The sequence below is a fragment of the Hemiscyllium ocellatum genome, chromosome 4 (assembly GCF_020745735.1).
Source record: "Hemiscyllium ocellatum isolate sHemOce1 chromosome 4, sHemOce1.pat.X.cur, whole genome shotgun sequence".
In the NCBI taxonomy this organism is placed as follows: Eukaryota; Metazoa; Chordata; class Chondrichthyes; order Orectolobiformes; family Hemiscylliidae; genus Hemiscyllium; species Hemiscyllium ocellatum.
Window position 1 is genome coordinate 141,089,958 of NC_083404.1, and position 20,097 is coordinate 141,110,054.

Genomic DNA, 20,097 nt, shown 5'->3' on the forward strand with positions numbered 1-20,097 from the left:
GTGTTATAGTCACCCAGTATACAGTGGTTGTGTATATCCCCGTGTGATATTCACCCAGTGTACAGTGTTTGTGTATATCCCAGTGTGATAGTCACCCAGTGTACAGTGTTTGTGTATATCCCAGTGTGATATTCACCCAGTGTACAGTGTTTGTGTATATCTGTGTTATAGTCACCCAGTGTACAGTGTTTGTGTATATCTCAGTGTGATAGTCACCCGGTGTACAGTGTTTGTGTATATCTGTGTTATAGTCACCCAGTATACAGTGTTTGTGTATATCCCAGTGTGATAGTCACCCAGTGTACAGTGTTTGTGTATATCTCAGTGTGATAGTCACCCAGTGTACAGTGTTCGTGAGGATATGTTTGGGTACCTGACAGTTTGTTCCATATCTCTTTGTTTTCAAGGTCTGAAGTGTCTTTCTCATCTGGTCTTGGACCAGACCAAAGTAAGCGATTCAGGTATGATGGATTACCTGGTGTGTGCTGGTGCATCACTCGTTCATCTCAGCCTGAATCAGACTGGCATCACGGAGAGAACACTGACCGTGTTATCCAGAAGTGTCCAACAGCTCCGGTTCCTGAGCCTCAGACAAACCAAGGTCAGTGTGTCTGTACCAACAATGCTGCACTCTGATCCGGTCTCCGCAGGAGCAGTGTTAGGTCACACACTGAGCCTGATCTGTTCGTAGCTCCTCATTACCCTCCAACGCTTTGTAACTCTTTTGGACTGTTGGAAGAAACCACATCCCATCCTTCTGTCTATTTTGGTGAAAAAAGCGGAGAGTTATGATCATCTCAGACAGTTGGCACACTCAGGAGTTTGGAACGAGGTTTGAGGGTCTCATTTGTATGTGTGACCTGTGACCTCTCCCATTCCTATCTCTGTCACCCCCTGTAATCCTGGCATTGTCTACACTGCGCCACCTCTAGCCTCCCTGTGCTATTGACTGCCTAACCTCCAAACTCTGTGATGCCCACCTCAATATTGACCCCATCCCTGGTCTTTCTTCTGCTTTCCGATGCTCTGTAAGTCCCATCTCTTTGACCAAGCGTTTGGTCAGAGTTCCGTATTTTACCTTGCGCACTGCAGTGTCGAGATTGTTTATCACGTGCTGTGTGAAACACTTCGCAAACCTTTCCGAAATGAATATTGGGAAGGGGGCACTGGTAATTGTGTGTGTCATCTGTGTACACATTCATGAAAACCTGAAAATGTTAAGTGGTGTTGGGGATGGGGTTTGGCTGGGTGTGTGGGGGGAGGTGTATGTGTGGCAGGGAGAATTTGAGGGGATCTGTGGGTAGTAGGTGTGAATGGGGTGGGTGGGTGTGGGTGAGGTAGGTGTGTATGTGTGGGTGTGGGTGTGGGGTGTGTGGGTGAGGAGTGGGGGAGTGGGTTGTGTTGGATGGGTGTGTGTGGATGGTGAGTGTGTATTCGATGGGTGGGTGGTGGGTGTGTGTGTGTTTGTGGGGTGTTGGGTGAGGGGTGGATGTGTGTAGTTGTGGGGGTTGTGTTGAATGGGGGGGTGTGTTCGGTGGGTGGGTTAGGGTGTGTGGGTGGTGTGTCTGTGGTTGGTGGGGGGAGTGTGTGTGTGTGGTGGCAGTTTGTGGGTGTGTGGGTGGGGGCTATGTTGAGTAGGGGTGTGCGTTGGGGGTGTGGGGGTTGTGTTGGCTGGGTATGTGTGGGTGGTGGGTGTGTATTCTTTAGGTGGATGTGGGGTGGTGGTTGTGGATGGGTGTGTGTGTGGGATGGTGGGTGGGTGTGTGTGTGTAGAATGGTGGGTGGGTGTGGGTGGTGGGTGGCGGGTGGCTGTTGGGTTTGTGTGGGTGGTGGGTGTGTGGGCACGAGGTGGGTATGTGTGATGTGGAGTACTGCATGTTTCCTATGTTGTGTGTTTGCCCATGTATATTGGTACAGGGCTGGGAGGTTGCATTAACATGTGCCCAGTTCCATGTTGTGCTATTTCTCTCTCTCTCTCTTTCTCCACCTGCAGGTGTGTGATGTGTCAGCGCTGAAGGATCTGCCAGTTCTACAGACCCTGTACCTGGATAATTTGGACATCAGAGAGACCTCACTGCAGGCCCTCAGCTCTCATCCGACTCTGTCCTCACTGAGTGTCTCAGGACTGCACGCACTCAATGGAGACACTACCCTGAAGATTATCTCAGGTTTGCTGGTGGCTCAACCAAGATCCAACTGAGCAGTAACAGACTCTCAACTCTCCCTGGCTTGTTACAATCTGACATCAGCTGAACTGATGAGGCACCCTCACCCCAAATACACAGCTATTATCTCAGTATCTCAGTGCGTGCTGTCCCTGTCCTGGGAGTGTGTGATGGGGGACAGTGTAGAGGGAGCTTTCCTTCCAGATTAAAAGAGGAGAAAGAGTGTGTTTATATATGTATAGAGGCTCTGATGGCAGTACGTTAAAATACCTCACTTATTGCAGAAATGTTTCTGGTGTTACCAGTGCACTATTGTAAATATTCACATGGTTCCCTCTGCTGCTGCAGGTCTGAATCTGACTCACCTGAAGCTCCCAGACAGACAGACGGTTAGCGACTCTGGAATCCATTTCCTATCTTTTCTGGAGCGACTGACTGAGCTCGACCTCACTGATTACACCCAGGTCACAGACCAAGGCGTCAGCTCCCTGGGCAGGCTGCAGCGGTAAGCCTTCTCCTGTTTGTTGTTCATACCCTTCTCCACTCTGAATTGCCACAGCCAGTCTGAACACTCCCTGGTTCCACCCTGGTTACACCGGGCTGAAGGGGACTGGAATGTGGGAATATCTGATCTGGCCTGAGAACGTCAAAGGATTTATTGGTCAGACTGTGGAACCTTTGTCCTGATCACCAGCTGGTGCCACCTCGAACATTCTTACCCATTGTGTGTGTGTGTGTGTGTGTGTGTGTGTGTGTGTGTGTGTCTGTGTGTGTGTGTTGAGTGTTTGGGGTTGGAGGGGTGTGTGTGTGTGTGTGTGAGAGAGAGGGGTTGGGTGTGTGTGTGGCTTGTGTCTGCGCAGGTTGGTGTGTGGGTGTGGTGAATGTACACATTTGTGGGATGGTGTGTTTGCTGTGAGTTTATTTGAAAGGTTTTGTGTTGTGCTCGGGGAGCAGCTCGCTAATCCTGCCATCTGCTTGTGTAGGTTGGTGAAGCTTTCCCTGAGTAACACTTTGGTAACAGATGCAGGGTTAGTTCACCTGCAGTCTCTGAAGAACCTCCAGGAGCTCTGTCTGGACCGCACCAGGGTCAGGAGCAAAGGGGTGGCCAAGTGCATCAGGAACCTGCCTCGTTTACAGGTCAGGAACAGAGTTCAACACACGCACAGGCACATACACGCACGGATGCACACACACACACACGCATGCACAGACACACGCGCGTGCACGGATGTACGCACACAGGCGCACACGCACACAGGCACTCAGATGCACAGACACACGTGCGCGCACAGACACGAACGCGCACAAACAAACACACACACACAGATACACACAGACACGTGCACACACGAGATATGCTCACACGTACAGACACGTACACTCACACAGACACACGCACGCGCACACACAAACACGCTCTCACGCACAGGTTGTGGGCTCTCTCTCTCACACGCACAAACACATCCGCCCCCCACGCATGCATGCCATCCCCCTATCACGCCATTCCCCCATGTACCCCTCACTGCTCACCCTACACCCCCCTCTGACTACATGCACCCTCTCTCTCTGAGGTGGGGGAATTGGGGGAGGTGATGGAGAGGGTGAAGGAGAGAGGACGGAGGAGGATGTGAAGGGGATGGGTGTAAGCATATGTGATGGGGATTGGAGGTGGTTTGTGGGGGGGAGGGGGTGATGGTGGCAAGGGGGGTGAGCTGCCTGCATTGCTGCTGGGGCCATAGTGATTGACACTGTATACCTGTTCTCTCTGGTAGGTGTTGAGTTTAGCATCAACGTGTGTCGGGGACAGTGTTGTGAGTCACGGCCTACTGCACTGTAAACAGCTGCTGAAAGTTAACCTGAGCAACACACGGATCACCGACCGAGGTAGGTGGCCCCTCCCACACCTGCCCACATCCATCTGAAGTGCCCCCCCCTCACCTCACTGCCAAGCTCCTCCGCCCCAACTTTCCACTGTCTGCCATCCCTCGCCCCTCCCCACAGCAGTCTGGTAGCTCTGTCCAACCAGCCCACTCAACACCCAACATATGCACATGCACTCACTCCCTCTCTCTCACCCTCTCTCTCACCCTCTCTGTCTCACCTCTCTCTCTCTCTCTCACCTCTCTCTCTCTCTCACCTCTCTCTCTCTCTCTCACCTCTCTCTCACTGTCTCACTCTCGCACTCTCTCTCACTCTTTCTCGTACTTACTCTCTCTCTCTCTCTCTCTCTCTCTCTCTCTCTCACTCTCTCTCTCACTTTCACTTTCTCACGCACTCTTGTTATGGACTCAGCCAGACCACTCAAAACATGCGTAAGCAGGCAGCTCAGACCATAACTTGGCAATTTGTTAGAATTTTCGAGTAAAAAGTGAGGTCTGCAGATGCTGGAGATCAGAGCTGAAAATGTGTTGCTGGTTAAAGCCCAGCAGGTTAAGCAGCATCCAAGGAACAGGAAATTCGACGTTTCGGGCCAGGGCCCTTCATCAGGAATGAGGAGAGTGTGCCAGGCAGGCTAAGATAAAAGGTAGGGAGGAGGGACTTGGGGGGCCTGGGAACCCTCCAACCACAAGGGATGAACTCAGATTTCTCCAGTTTCCTCACTTCCCCTCCCCCCACCTTGTCTCAGTCAATTCCCTCGAACTCAGCACCGCCCTCCTAACCTGCAATCTTCTTCCTGACCTCTCCGCCCCCACCCCACTCCGGCCTATCACCCTCACCTGGACCTCCTTCCACCTATCACATCTCCATCACCCCTCCCCCAAGTCCCTCCTCCCTACCTTTTATCTTAGCCTGCCTGGCACATTCTCCTCATTCCTGATGAAGGGCTCTGGCCCGAAACGTCGAATTTCCTGTTCCTTGTATGCTGCCTAACCTGCTGTGCTTTAACCAGCAACACATTTTCAAATTTGTTAGATTTACCCAGATTAAGTTAGCTAGGTTAACTACTAGATTTTAACACAGACAAAAATTTATTCCCAAAATTACACAATGAAACACAAAGAATAGAATAAAGAACCCCTGCAGAACTAAACCTATAGTGCTAGACCTAATCATGCTGTTCTGAATATACACAACAATCCCAATAAGCAAACTCCCTTTAAACCCCAGTATCAATGGAATACATGCTTACAGGTTGATGTTGAAGGGCAGAAAGAAAGAGAGATTCCACACAGCTTCCTGTTGAACCTCTAACCAATTCAAGGCTGAACTAAAACTGCCCAGCTAGAGAGCTGACCGCTCCCCTTTCATTATACAGGTCACTTCTAAAACATTACCACTTTGGCCTGAAGTCTCATCTGTTTACATATAAACAAGAGGCCTCTCAAAATCCTTTTCATCCCTGTACCAAACCAGCCTGATCGGAGCCCGGCCGGGTTTATTAGCCCTCTGAGAAAAAATCAGGGACAGAGTCTCCTTGAGCCAAGGAACAGCTTTTATGAAAAAAGGGACTAGCTTTGTGACACCCTGCCCCCCCCCCCCCCACCCACCCCCACTGTTAAAAATAACCATCAGTTCCAAAAGATGGCTTCATTTTTAACCCTTCAAAACCTGGTTAGTAGTCTAAACACATACACACTATACTAACTATAAACATGCAAATGTGCACAACCACATGCAAATCCAGGCCGCGGTACACCCACTACCGAACACCTCCGTATCTCGACAGTCCTGTTTCCGTGGCCTGCCACATGCACAGTTGTCACACTGAACGGCTGGGACAACAAGCTCCATCTAAACAGGCGGGCATTGTTGTTCTTAAATTGTTCCCCAAATGTCAATGACTTGTGATCAGTGTATACAATTGTCTCAGACGCATTGCTGGTAAGGTAAACACTTCAATGTTGTAATGCCAACACCAAGCTTAAAGTCTCTTTCTCCACCGTTGAGTATTTCTGTTGATGAACGTTCAACTTCCTGGAAAATACCCGATGGGTCTTTCTATTCCCTCGTCATCTTCCTGCAGGAGCACCACACCGACACCCACAGCACTGACATCGATAGCCACTTAGAAAGGCTCCCTGTAATGCAGTCTGGCTAATACTGGGGCGGTGGTCACATGCCTTTTGAGAGTCCGCTGTCCACTGAAACATCTTGCCCTTTTTTGAACGATTCGGTGAGTGGAGCGGCCACACTGCTAACGATCGGCACAAACTTTCGGTAATATCCACTCAACCCCAGGAACCGCAGCACTGCTTTATCTCATCGACGGTGTGGGAAATTCCCCAGTTACTTTGGTTTTCACATCCTGGGGGGGCCATTTGTCCATCTCCAATAACACGGCCCAGGAAGGTGACCTGGGCTTTGACAAATTCACTTTTAGCCAGGTTTACCACCGAGCTGCCTTTCGGAGTTGATCAAACAAGTCTAATAAATACTTAAGTGTACCTTCCATGAGGGACTGAAAATCACCAGGTCATCAATATACACCACACAGTTGGGTAATCTGGCAATGACCTTATTAGAGTCATAGAGATGTATAACATGGAAACAGACGCTTTGGTCCAACACATCCATGCCGTCCAGATATCCCAACCCAATCTACTCCCACCTGCCAGCACCTGGCCCATATCCCTCCAAACCCTTCCTATTCATATACCCATCCAAATGCCTCTTAAATGTTGCAGTTGTACCAGCCTCCACCACTTCCTCTGGCAGCTCATTCCATACACGTACCACCCTCTGCATGAAAAAGTTGCCTCTTAGGTCTCTTTTATATCTTTCCCCTCTCACCCTAAACCTATGCCCTCTAGTTCTGGACTCCCCAACCCCAGGGAAAAGACTTTGCCTATTTACCATGACCCTCATAATTTTGTAAACCTCTATAACGTCACCCCTCAGCCTCTGACGCTCCAGGGAAAACAGCCCCAGCCTGTTCAGTCTCTCCCTTTAGCTCAAATCCTCCAACCCTGGTAACATCCTTGTAAATCTTTTCTGAACCCTTTCATGTTTCACAACATCTTTCCGATAGGAAGGAGACCAAAATTGCATGCAATATTCCAATAGTGGCCTAATCAATGTCCTGTACAGCTGCAACATGACCTCCCAACTCCTGTACTCAATGCTCTGACCAATAAAGGAAAGCATACCAAACGCCGCCTTCACTATTCTATCTACCTGTGACTCCACTTTCAAGCAGATATGAACCTGCAGTCCAAGGTCTCTTTGTTCAGCAACACTCCCTAGGACCTTACCATTAAGTGTATAAGGCCTGCTAAGATTTGCTTTCCCAAAATGCAGCACCTTGCATTTATCTGAATTAAACTCCATCTGCCACTTCTCAGCCCATTGGCCCATCTGGTCCAGATCCCGTTGTAATCTGAGGTAACCCTCTTCGCTGTCCACGACACCTCCAATTTTGGTGTCATCTGCAAACGTACTGACTGTACCTCTCATGCTCACATCCAAATCATTTATGTAAATGACAAAAAGTAGAGGACCCAGCACCGATCCTTGTGGTACTCCACTGGTCACAGGCCTCCAATCTGAAAAACAACCTCCACCACCACCCTCTGTCTTCTACCTTTGAGCCAGTTCTGTATCCAAATGGCTAGTTCTCCCTGTGTTCTGTGAGATTTAACCTTGCTAATCAGTCTCCCATGGGGAATCTTGTTGAACGCCTTACTGAAGTCCATATAGATCACATCCACCGCTCTACCCTCATCAATCCTCTTTGTTAATTCTTCAAAAAACTCAATCAAGTTTGTGAGACATGATTTCCCATGCACAAAGCCATGTTGACTCTCCCTAATCAGTCCTTGCCTTTCCAAATACATGTACATTCTGTCCCTGCGGATTCCCTCCAACAACTTGCCCACCACTGAGGTCAGGCTCACTGGTCTATAATTCCCTGGCTTGTCCTTACCGCCCTTCTTAAACCATGGCAACACTTAGCCAACCACCAGTCTCATGGCACCTCACCTGTGACTATCGATGATACAAATATCTCAGCAAGAGGCCCAGCAATCACTTCTCTAGCTTCCCACAGAGTTCTACGTTACACCTGATCAGGTCCTGGGGATTTATCCACTTTTATGTGTTTCAAGACATCCAGCACTTCCTCCTCTGTAATCTAGACATTTTGCAAGATGTCACCATCTATTTCCCTACAGTCTATATCTTCCATATCCTTTTCCATAGTAAATACTGATGCAAAATACTCTTTTCGTATCTCCCCCATTTTCTGTGGATCCACACAAAGGCCTCCTTGCTGATCTTTGAGGGGCCCTATTCACTCCCTAGTTACCCTTTTGTCCTTAACGTATTTCTAAAACACTTTGGATTCTCCTTAACTCTATTTGCCAAAGCTATCTCATGTCCCCTTTTTGCCCTCCTGATTTCCCTCTTAAGTATACTCCTACTTCCTTTATACTCTTCTAAGGATTCACTCGATCTATCCTGTCTATACCTTCCATATGCTTCCTTCTTTTTCTTAACCAAACCCTCAATTTCTTTAGCCATCCAGCATTCCCTATCCCTACCAGCCTTTCCCTTCACCCTGATAGGAATATACTTTCTCTGAATTCTCGTTATCTCATTTCTGAAGGCTTCCCATTTTCCAACAGTCCCTTTACCTGCAACCATCTGCCTCCAATCAGCTTTTGAATGTTCTTGCCTAATACCATTAAAATTGGCCTTTCTCCAATTTAGATCTTCAACTTTTAAATTTGGTCTGTCCTTTTCCATCATTATTTTAAATCTAATAGAATTATGGTCGTTGGCATTAAAGTGAACATAGAACAGAGAACAATACAGCACAGAACAGGCCCTTCGGCCCACAATGTTGTGCCGAACATTTCTCCTAGCTTAAGCACCTATCCATGTACCTATCCAAGTGATGTCCCACTGACACGTCAGTCACTTGCCCTGCCTTACTTCCCAAGAGGTAGGTCAAGTTTTACACTTTCTCTAGTATGTACATCCACATACTGAATCAGAAAATTTTCTTGTACACACTTAACAAATTCCTCTCGATCTGAACTCTTAACACTATGGCAGTCCCAGTCTATGTTTGGAAAGTTAAAATCCCCTACCATAACCACCCTATTATTCCTACAGATAGCTGAGATCTCCTTACAAGTTTGTTTCTCAATTTCCCACTGACCATTAGAGGGTCTATAATACAATCCAAATAAGGTGATCATCCCTTTCTTATTTCTCAGTTCTACCCAAATAACTCCCCTGGATGGATTTCCAGGAATATCCTCCCTCAGCACAGCTATATTGCTATCCCTTATTACAGCTGTGCTGAGGGAGGATATTCCATATTAGTCAGTCTCTGAAATGTGACCGGCGTGTTTGCCGTACCAAATGGCATGACTTTAAACTGATCCAGTCCATCTGGTGTTACATATGCTGAAACTGCCTTTGCTCTCTCTGACAGAGGTACCTGCCAACAGCCTCTGAGCAAGTCTAACTTAGAAATGTAAGCTGTTTGTCCCACTTTATTGACATGATCCTCCAACCACAGAATAGGAGATGGATCAGTCTTGGTAATGGTGTTGACTTTACGATAGTCCACACATAACCATTGGGTACCATCTGGCTCTGGCACCTTGACTATGGGTGAGCTCCAGTCACTGTAACTCACTTCCATCATGCCATCTTGGAGCATGCGTTCCATCTCCTTCGGAACCTGTGCCAATGTTAGAGGGTTATGCCGATAAGGATGTTGTGTAATCAGAACAGCATCTCCTATATCTACATCATGTACAATTAAGTTAGTACTTCTCAGTTTGTTTCCACATTTCTCCCCATGTGATAGTAATATCGCTTTCAGGTCATTTCCATTTTCTTGTGGAAGGTAACTCAATAATTCATCCCCATTTTTGACAACTTTCTCATTGTCCAATTTGATTTGAGGAATGTCCAATTCAGAATCCTCTGAACCTGGTTCTTCCTTCTGTGCTGTCATCATTAACACCGTCTCCTCCTGCTTTCCTCCCCAATCAAAATACCTTTTGAGCACATTCATATGGCACACTGAGATTTCTTCTTGTCTGGAGTCCTTATCAAGTCGTTCACCTCACTCAATTTCCTCTCGATTTGATAAGGTCCACTAAACCTTGCTTTTAAAGGTTCAGCTGTTACTGGAGGTGACACCAATACCTTACACTAAAAGACTGGAGCAACTGGGCTTGTATACCCTTGAGTTTAGAAGACTGAGAGGGGATCTGATTGAGACATATAAGATTATGAAAGGATTGGACACTCTGGCAGCAGGAAACATGTTTCCGCTGATGGGTGAGTGCCGAACCAGAGGACACAGCTTAAAAATACAGGGTAGACCATTTAGGACAGAGATGAGGAGAAACTTCTTCACCCAGAGAGAGTGGTGGCTGTGTGGAATGCTCTGCCCCAGAGGGCAGTGGAGGCCCAGTCTCTGGATTCATTTAAGAAAGAGTTGGATAGAGCTCTCAAGGATAGTGGGATCAAGGGTTATGGAGATAAGGCAGGAACAGGATACTGATTAAGGATGATCAGCCATGATCACATTGAATGGTGGTGCAGGCTCGAAGGGCAGAATGGCCTACTCCTGCACCTATTATCTAATGTCTTATCCCCAACTACAAAATTGTGAATTTGTGATTTCATATCTGCTTCCTGTTTTGTTGTGTGATGTGATACTTTTAAGTGCTGTCTAGCCAACTCTCCAGCTCTGTTTGTTCTCTAAAATCTGACACATTGTCCAGATGGGTGGTCTCTGAATTCTGACTTATTAACTTCTCCGTAATCAGTTTTAACAGTCCTCTTACTTCATGCCCAAAAATTATTTCAAATGGATTGAATTTGGTTGATTCATTTGGTGCATTCCCACTTTTTGTTTGAGGTAGGTATGCAGTCAATCAAGGCTGTTGTGAAAGGTTCCTCAAATGCTAGAATAGGTATTAACTGTGCAGGTGTTATTACAGCCTGTGGTTTTCCAATTAGCTGACATGTATGACACGTCTGGCAAAACTCAACCACATCTCTGTGTAATCCAGACCAGTAAAAATGCCTTTGTGTTTTAGTCTATGTTTTCCTCACCCCTAAATGACCTCCAAGTGGTAGCTCATGCGCCACTCGCAGCACCTCCTTTCTATACCCTACTGGCAAAACAATTTGATGAATTTCTGCCCATTTCTCATCTGCTTGAATGTGCGATTGTCACCATTTCCTCATTAAGGCATCATTTGTTAAGTAATAACACACAGGAAGGCATTCACTCTCCTTCTCTGTATATGCCTTTTGGTGTAACTGTTTTAAGTTGTCATCTTTCTGCTGTAATTCACTCAGCTTAGCAGAGTTAAAGATACTGGCATGTTTACCTATTTGCTCCTTCTCTGCCCCACTCAGCTGATCAAAGAAAGTTTTGGATAACGCTATGTCAGCTTCCTTATCTGGGCCTTTTGATCTGTCCTCCTTCAGCTTGTGCCTTTGTGATCGGGAATATTCCTGAATAAAGATGCTTCATTCCTTCAGTTGCCTATGTCACCACTGGCTTTTCAACTACAGTAGGCAACACGCCTACCGGTGAATCAGTGATATCATTTGCAAGGGCAAGTTGTATTCCTGGAGCTGAGAGTTTGTCCAATACTCCTACCACAAATTCTCCACTCCTCTCTGGACTCTGTAGCCTCACTTTACATAATTGACCACTTTTTGTCTCACCCTGGATTCCTGTTCCCAGTACCTTTTTTGGCAACAGTCCCTCAGGAGCACATATATCCTCTTCCTTCAGCATTACAGACTGAGAGGATCCTGTGTCCCTTAATATTGTAACCTCCTTACCTATTACTCCTGGCCTATGTGAATAAACTTTACCCTCGCATGTATATTTTTGAAGCTGATCTGGCACTTCCTCCATAACCAACCTCGGATCATCTTGTATACTCGGAGGCAGTTGTCTAACTTCCCTTGTGCTTTTTGTTACTAATCCAACAAAACTCCCAGGCTTGTCTGGTTTTCCTACATCTGGCTTTCTCCTTGCCCACCAACGCTGTGATTTTGTGTGGCCCCCTTTATTACAATGAAAACACCAGAGCTTTTTAACTTCTTTGTTTCTTTTATATCCTGTGGTAAATTATCCTTATCGTCTTCACTGAGATCTACCTTTCCCTTTCCACGTGAGGGTTTCTCTATGCCCGAGTTTCTATCCCTCATGGATTGAAATTGATTCTGGAAGCCAAACCGTGTTTTATGGACCAGCTCATAACCATCAGCCCCTTCAGCTGCTAACCTTATCGTTTTAACTCTCTGCTCTTCCCCATGAGGTCTCACTACTTCCTCACTGAGCCTTCCCTCAGCCTTAATCTCCAAACCTTCAAGCTGACTTTCCTTTTTAAAAGTGGCAGTTTTTGAAGTTCAAAAGCTCTCTCTTTTTCTTTCTCTGCTCTCTTTTCCCTCTCTTTTGCTTTTAATTGTATCTCAAACCGTTTAATTTCTGCTGCCTTTTCCTTATCTCTCGCCTCTAACTCAAGGTGCTTCATTTGCAATTGAATTCTTGCCATTTCTATAGATTCTGATGGGTTCTCCAGCAGGTTTAAATGCTGAGCTACTGCTGTAATTACCTCTCCTTTCCTCACACAAGCAGGCTGGTCCAATTCCAGCTTCTCTGTTAATACTTGCAACTTGGTCATATTCACTTTTTGCAAATCCAGAAAACACTTGGTGACTGTGAGCCATTCCTATCCCAAGCTTTGTCTTCCCAACCAAACCAACACCCAAAATAAAGACACTAGCACCTACCAATCTCTGTTTAAAATCCTGCAAAGAGCCCCCCGTCTGTTATGGACCAGGCCAGACCACTCAAAACAATGGATGTAGGTTTGCTCGCTGAGCTGAAAGGTTCATTTCTATTTATAGAATAGAAAGCAGGAATTGTCAGCATTGCTTTGCCTGAGGCCACTGAAGATATTACCCACTAAGGTAATGAAACGTCGGGAAATGAATCTTTCAGCTCAGCAAGCAAACCTACCTCCAAAACCTCAACCTGAGCTACAAATCTTCTCAAAACTCACCACCCAAAACATTCGTAAGCAGGCAGCTCAGACCATAACTTTGTAATTTGTTTCAGTAAGTTTACGGTGAAAATTACCCGGAGTAGGATAGCTAGGTTGACTACTAGATTTTAAAACAGACAAAAATGTATTCACAAAGTTACACAAAGAGGAGAATAAAGAACCCCTGCAGAACCCAACCTATCCAGCTAGACTGAATTATGCTGTTCCAGATATACACAACAATCCCAATTAGCAAACTCCCTTTAATACCCAGTATAAATGGAATACATGCTTACAGGTTGATGTTGAAGGGTAGAAAAGAGAGTGAGAGAGTTTCCACACAGCTCCCTGTTGAACTTCCAACCAGTTCAAGACTAAACTAAAACCACCCAGCTAGAGAGCTGACCACTCCCCTTTCATTTTACAGGTCACTTCTAAAACATGACCACTTTGGCCTGAAGTCTCATCTGTTTACATATAAACAAAAGGGCCTCTCAAAATCCTTGTCATCCCTGTCCCAGACCAGCCTGATCGGAGCCCGGCTGGGTTTACTGCCCCTCTGAGAAAAATCAGGGACAGAGTCTACTTGAGCCAAGGAACAGCTTTTAGTTTAAAAAAAAGAGGCTAGCTTTGTGACACGTGCGCGCTCTCTATCTCTCTCTCTCACACTCTCTCTCCCATACTCTCTCTCCCACGTTGTCTCTCACTCTCTGTCTCTCTCACTCTCTCTTTCACACTCTTCTCTCACACTCTCTCTTTCTCACACACTCTCTCTCTCACTCTCTCACACACACACACACACACACATACAGTCTCCCTCTCTCCCACTCTGTGCCTCTCACACTCTCTCCCACTCTGTCTCTCACTTTCTCTCACACTCTTTCTCTCAGTCTTCCTTTCTCTCACTCACTCACTCTCTGTCACTCTATCTCACTCTATCTCTCTCTCTGACACACACTCTCTCTCTCTCAGTCTCTCTCTCCGTTACACAATTTCTCTCTCTGACACGCTCTATCTCTCTCACACTCACTGTCATACAATCTCTCACACACTCTCTGACTCTTGCTCACTCTTGTTCACTCTCTCACTTTCACACACTCACTTTCACGCTCTCTTTCGCACTATCTCTCTTGCAGTCTCTCGCACTTGCTCTCTCTCTAAATCTAACTCACTCTGACTCTCTCTCTCACACTCACTCTCACACTCTGTCAAACTCTGAAAGTTATAGACAGATGGGTGACAGTGAGGGGGACTGGGAGGAAGCAGCCAGTGCAGGGACCCCCTGCGGTTGTTCCCCTCAATAACAAGTATACCGTTTTGGATACTTGTCGGGGGGATGACTTACCAGGGGTAAGCAACGAGGTTCAGGCCTCTGGCACGGAGCCTGGCCCTGTTGTTCAGAAGGGAAGGGTGGAGAAAGGTAGAGCGATAGTTATTGGGGACTCAATAGTGAGGGGCACAGATAGGCGGTTTTGCGGGAGCGACAGAGACTCACGATTGGTATGTTGCCTCCCAGGTGCAAGGGTACGTGATGTCTCTGATCGTGTTTTCCGGGTCCTTAAGGGGGAGGGGGAGCAGCCCCAGATCGTGGTCCACGTTGGCACCAACGACATAGGTAGAAAGAGGGGTGAGGATGTTAGGCAGGCTTTCAGGGAGCTAGGTTGGAAGCTCAGAGCTAGAACGAACAGAGTTGTTGTCTCTGGTTTGTTACCCGTGCCACGTGATAGAGAGTCGAGGAATAGGGAGAGAGAGCAGTTAAATGCGTGGCTACAGGGATGGTGCAGGAGGGAGGGATTCCGGTTTCTGGACAACTGGGGTTCTTTCTGGGGAAGGTGGGACCTCTATAAACAGGATGGTCTCCACCTGAACCTGAGGGGCACCAGTATCCTTGGGGGGAGGTTTGCTAGTGCTCTTTGGGGGGGTTTAAACTAACTCTGCAGGGACATGGGAACCTAGACTGTAGCTTTAGGATGCAGGACCTTGAGTGTAGGGAGGTTAGGAACCAGGCATCAATCTCGAAGGAGGGTGCCTGTAAACAGGAAGGTGGCTTGAAGTGTGTATACTTCAATGCGAGAAGTATAAGAAATAAGGTAGGTGAACTTGCAGCGTGGGTTGGTACCTGGGACTTCGATGTTGTGGCCATTACAGAGACGTGGGTAGAACAGGGGCAGGAATGGCTATTGCAGGTTCCAGCGTTTAAATGTTTTAGCAGGGTCAGAGATGGGGGTAAAAGAGGGGGAGGTGTGGCATTGCTTGTCAAGGATAGTATTACAGCGGTGGAAAGGACGATGGAGGAAGACTTGCCGTCTGAGGTAGTTTAGGCTGAGGTTAGAAATAGGAAAGGTGAGGTCACCCTGTTAGGTGTTTTCTACAGGCCTCCTAATAGTCCTAGTGAAGTAGAGGAAAGTATTGCGAGGATGATTCAGGAGAAGAGTGAAAGTAGCAGGGTGGTTGTTATGGGGGACTTTAACTTCCCAGATATTGACTGGGAAAGCTATAGCTTGAGTACGTTAGATGGGTCGGTGTTTGTCCAATGTGTGCAGGAGGGTTTCCTGACAAAATATGTAGACAGGCCAACAAGAGGTGAGGCCATACTGGATTTGGTTCTAGGTAATGAACCAGGCCAGGTGTTAGACTTGGAGGTAGGTGAGCACTTCGGGGACAGTGACCACAACTCGGTGACTTTTACTCTAGTGATGGAGAGGGGTAAGTGTGCACTGCAGGGCAAGAGTTATAGCTGGGGGCAGGGAAATTATGATGCGGTGAGGCATGACTTAGGATGTGTGGCTTGGAAAAGTAGGCTTCAAGGGAAGGACACAAACGATATGTGGAGATTGTTCAAGGAGCAGCTATTGAGTGTCCTTGATAAGTATGTACCAGTCAGGCAGGGAGTAAAGGGTCTTGTGAGGGAGCGGTGGTTTAATAAGGAATTGGAATCCCTTGTAAAAGGGAAGAGGGCAGCCTATGTAAAGATGAGGCGTGAAGGTTCGGTTGGGGCGATTGAGAGTTATAAGGTAGCAGGAAGGATCTAAAGAGAGAGCTAAGAGCAGCGAGAAGGGGACATGAAAAGTCCTTGGTTGGTAGGATTAGGGAAAACCCAAAGGCTTTTCTATAGGTATGTCAGGAATAAAAGGATGACTAGGGTAGGTATCGGTCCAGTCAAGGATAGTAGTGGGAAGTTGTGCATGGAGGCGGAGGAGATTGGAGAGACACTAAATCAATACTTTTCGTCAGTATTCACTCAGGAACAGGACACTGTTGCTGATGTGAATACTGAGTCACAAGTGATTAGAATGGATGGCTTTGAAGTATGTAGGGGAGAGGTCTGGGGAATTCTGGAAAGGGTGAAAATAGATAAGTCCCCTGGGCCTGATGGCATTTATCCTAGGATCCTCTGGGAAGCTAGGGAGGAGATGGCGGAGCCATTGGCCTTGATTTTTATGTTGTCGTTGTCTACAGGAAAAGTGCCAGAAGACTGCAGGATAGCAAATGTGGTCCCCTTGTTCAAGAAGGGGAGTAGGGACAGCCCTAGTAACTATAGGCCAGTGAGTCTCACTTCTGTTGTGGGCAAAGTCTTGGAGAGAATTGTAAGGGATAGGATTTATGAACATCTGGATAGGAATAATGTGATCAAGAATAGTCAGCATGGTTTTGTGAAGGGCAGGTTGTGCCTCACAAACCTTATTGAGTTCTTTGAGAAGGTGACCAAGGAAGTGGACGAGGGTAAAGCAGTAGATGTGGTGTATATGGATTTTAGCAAGGCGTTCGATAAGGTTCCCCATGGCAGGCTAATGCAAAAACTACGGAGATATGGCATTGAGGGTGCATTAGAGGTTTGGATTAGGAATTGGCTGGCTGGAAGGAGACAGAGGGTAGTAGTTGATGGTAAAGGTTCATCTTGGAGTGCAGTTACTAGCGGTGTTCCACAAGGATCTGTTTTGGGACCATTGCTGTTTGTCATTTTTATAAATGACCTGGAGGAGGGGCTTGAAGGCTGGGTGAGCAAGTTTGCGGATGACACGAAAGTCGGTGGAGTGGTGGACAGCGAAGAAGGATGTGGCAGGTTACAGCGGGATATAGATAAGTTGCAGAGCTGGGCAGAAAGGTGGCAAATGGAGTTCAATGTAGCTAAGTGTGAAGTCATTCACTTTGGTAGGAGTAACAAGAAGATGGATTACTGGGCTAATGGTAGGCTACTTGGTAGTGTGGATGAGCAGAGGGATCTTGGTGTCCATGTACACAGATCTCTGAAAGTTGCCACCCAGGTAAATAGTGCTGTGAGGAAGGCATATGGTGTACTGGCTTTTATTGGTAGAGGAATTGAGTTCCGGAGTCCTGAGGTCATGTTGCAGTTGTATAAGACTCTGGTGCGGCCTCATCTGGAGTATTGTGTGCAGTTTTGGTCGCCATACTATAGGAAGGATGTGGAGGCATTGGAACGAGTGCAGAGGAGGTTTACCAGGATGTTGCCTGGCATGGTAGGAAGATCGTATGAGGAAAGGCTGAGGCACTTGGGGCTGTTCTCATTGGAGAAAAGAAGGTTTAGGGGAGATTTGATAGAGGTGTACAAGATGATTAGGGGTTTAGATAGGGTTGACAGTGAGAACCTTTTACCGCTAATGGAGTCAGCTGTTACTAGGGGACACAGCTTTAAATTAAGGGGTGGTAGGTATAGGACAGATGTTAGGGGTAGATTCTTTACTCAGCGGGTTGTGAGTTCATGGAATGCCCTGCCAGTAGCAGTGGTGAACTCTCCCTCTTTATGGTCATTTAAACAGGCATTGGATAGGCATATGGAGGTTATTGGGCTAGTGTAGGTTAGGTAGGCTTCAGTCGGCGCAACATCAAGGGCCGAAGGGCCTGTACTGCGCTGTATTTTTTTATGGTTCTATGTTCTACTCTCTCACTCACTCTCACACACACACACACACACACACACACACACACAGACCACACTCTCTCTCGCCCTCTCTCACTCACTCACTCTCTCTCATACACACCATACTCTCTCTCACATATGCGCATGCACACACCCTTACTCTCTCACTCTCTCTCTCTCTCACACACATACTCTCTGTCTCACACACACATACCAGTCACCAGCATTCCCAGTAAATTGTTTTTCTTCGTGTGGATCTCTGGGGTCTGTGTTTGGCATGACCTTCCAGAACGAGCTGTGGAACGGATTCGCGGAGCGGCTGCATACTTGTTCAACTTCCAGGGAACATTGGTGTTCTCACATGTACACGCTCACTCTAAATCAAGCAAGATCCAATGTGTATTATTGACAAGATGCACTGTAGCAATTCACCAAGGCTCCTTGGACAGTACCTCCCAAACCCATACCCACTACCATCAGGGCATTAGATCCATGGGAACACCACAACCTGCAAGTTCCTCATCAAGCCACTCACCATTCCTTCAATGTTGCTGGGTTAGAATCCTGGAATTCCCTCCCTCAGAGAATTGTGGGTTTACCTACAGCACATGGACTGCAGCGGTTCCAGAAGGCAGCTCAGCAACTAAGGAATGGGTAGTAACTCTTTAACTGAACCAGGGACACATACATCCATAAGGTATAGGAGCAGAACTAGGCTATTCAGATTCTCCAGTCTGCTTCGTTATTCAATCGTTATCTCAACCCCATCCTCCTGCCTTGTCTCCATAACCCTTGATCCCCATTACTAATCGCAAATCTATCCATCTCTGTCTTAAATACACTCAGTGAGTTGACCTCCATGGCCCTCTGCAGCAATGAGTTCCACAGATTCCCCACCCTCTCCCTGAAACACTTCCTCCTCATCTCAGTTCCCATCACCCTGAGACAGTGCCCTCAGGTCCTACTGTCTCCTGGTGGAATCATCTTCTCCATGCCCACGCTATCCAAGGCTCTCAGTATTCTATAAGTTTCGGCCCTTCTAGGCTGCATTGAGTACAGACCCAGAGTCTTCAAGTGCTCCTCATATGACCAGCCCTTCATCCTGGGATCATTATTGTAAACCTCCTCTGGACCACTCTAATGCCAGCATGTCCTTCCTTCAATACAGAGCCCAAAACTGCTCAGTATTCCATATGTGATCTTACCAGAGCCCTGTATAGCCTCCGATGTCCATCTCTGCCGTTGTATTCCAGTCTTCTCAAAATGAATGCTGACTTTGATTTCCTATTGCAATCTGAACCTGCAATGTTAACTTTAAGAGAATCCTGAACTAGGACTCCCAAGGTCCTTTGTGTTTCAGCCTTCTGTAGCCTTTCCCCAGTTAGAAAATAGTCTGTGCTTCTATTCTTCCTACCGGAGTGCATAACCTCTCAATGTTCACGTTTCCCACAGCCAGTAACACACACACACACACGCGCGCACACGCACACACATCGTGTAAGTGAATAAGAAGTGCACCGTGCTCAGGAGGAACAGGTGACGTTTGAGCTCAGGTTCCTCTCTATCTCTCCCACAGAATCACAGAATATTTATGGTACAGAAGGCGGCCATTCAGCCCAGCCACTGTAGGTTTCCTGACCCAATCACTGACTGATCGGAAGAGATAGATCACTGTGATTGAGTGACCACTCTAGTTTGTATCATGGGACTGTCAGAATGGTAGTCTGGAAATCTGTCAGTTGTTACTGTGCAGTTACAGTAATGTTTTCATTCTATGTGATGGAATCACTGTCACGAACGTTTTGAAACTCTCACTACGTGATCCAGGCTGTATTATCTTGCTGTTAATTATCGGGACAATCCCATGGCTTATTGAGCTGGACTGATGAGCTCATGTTTCTCCTCTTCCACATGATGTTGCCCATTTTTCACAATTTGTAATTAAATCTAGATAATGATGTTAGCCTGAAGCTGGTCGTCCGTCCAGTGAAATAATGTCCCAAGGTGAGGTAACTTGCTCAGTGGCTGCCAAGAAGACAGGGCTGGGTTTGGTTGATGGAATTTTGCATGCCTC

At 47.0% G+C, this 20,097-nt stretch overlaps 1 protein-coding gene across 2 annotated transcripts in view; it reads left to right on the top strand.

The window, feature by feature from the left end:
• Positions 1 to 20,097, top strand: part of si:ch73-173p19.1 (uncharacterized) — a 70,590-nt gene that overhangs the window by 48,164 nt on the left and 2,329 nt on the right. For both annotated transcript variants that reach the window (XM_060823935.1, XM_060823936.1), the window contains 5 exons: positions 408 to 601; positions 1,994 to 2,168; positions 2,514 to 2,670; positions 3,149 to 3,302; positions 3,938 to 4,049. In XM_060823935.1, the coding sequence (XP_060679918.1) occupies positions 408 to 601; positions 1,994 to 2,168; positions 2,514 to 2,670; positions 3,149 to 3,302; positions 3,938 to 4,049 (792 nt within the window). The remainder of the gene's footprint in view (positions 1 to 407; positions 602 to 1,993; positions 2,169 to 2,513; positions 2,671 to 3,148; positions 3,303 to 3,937; positions 4,050 to 20,097) is intronic.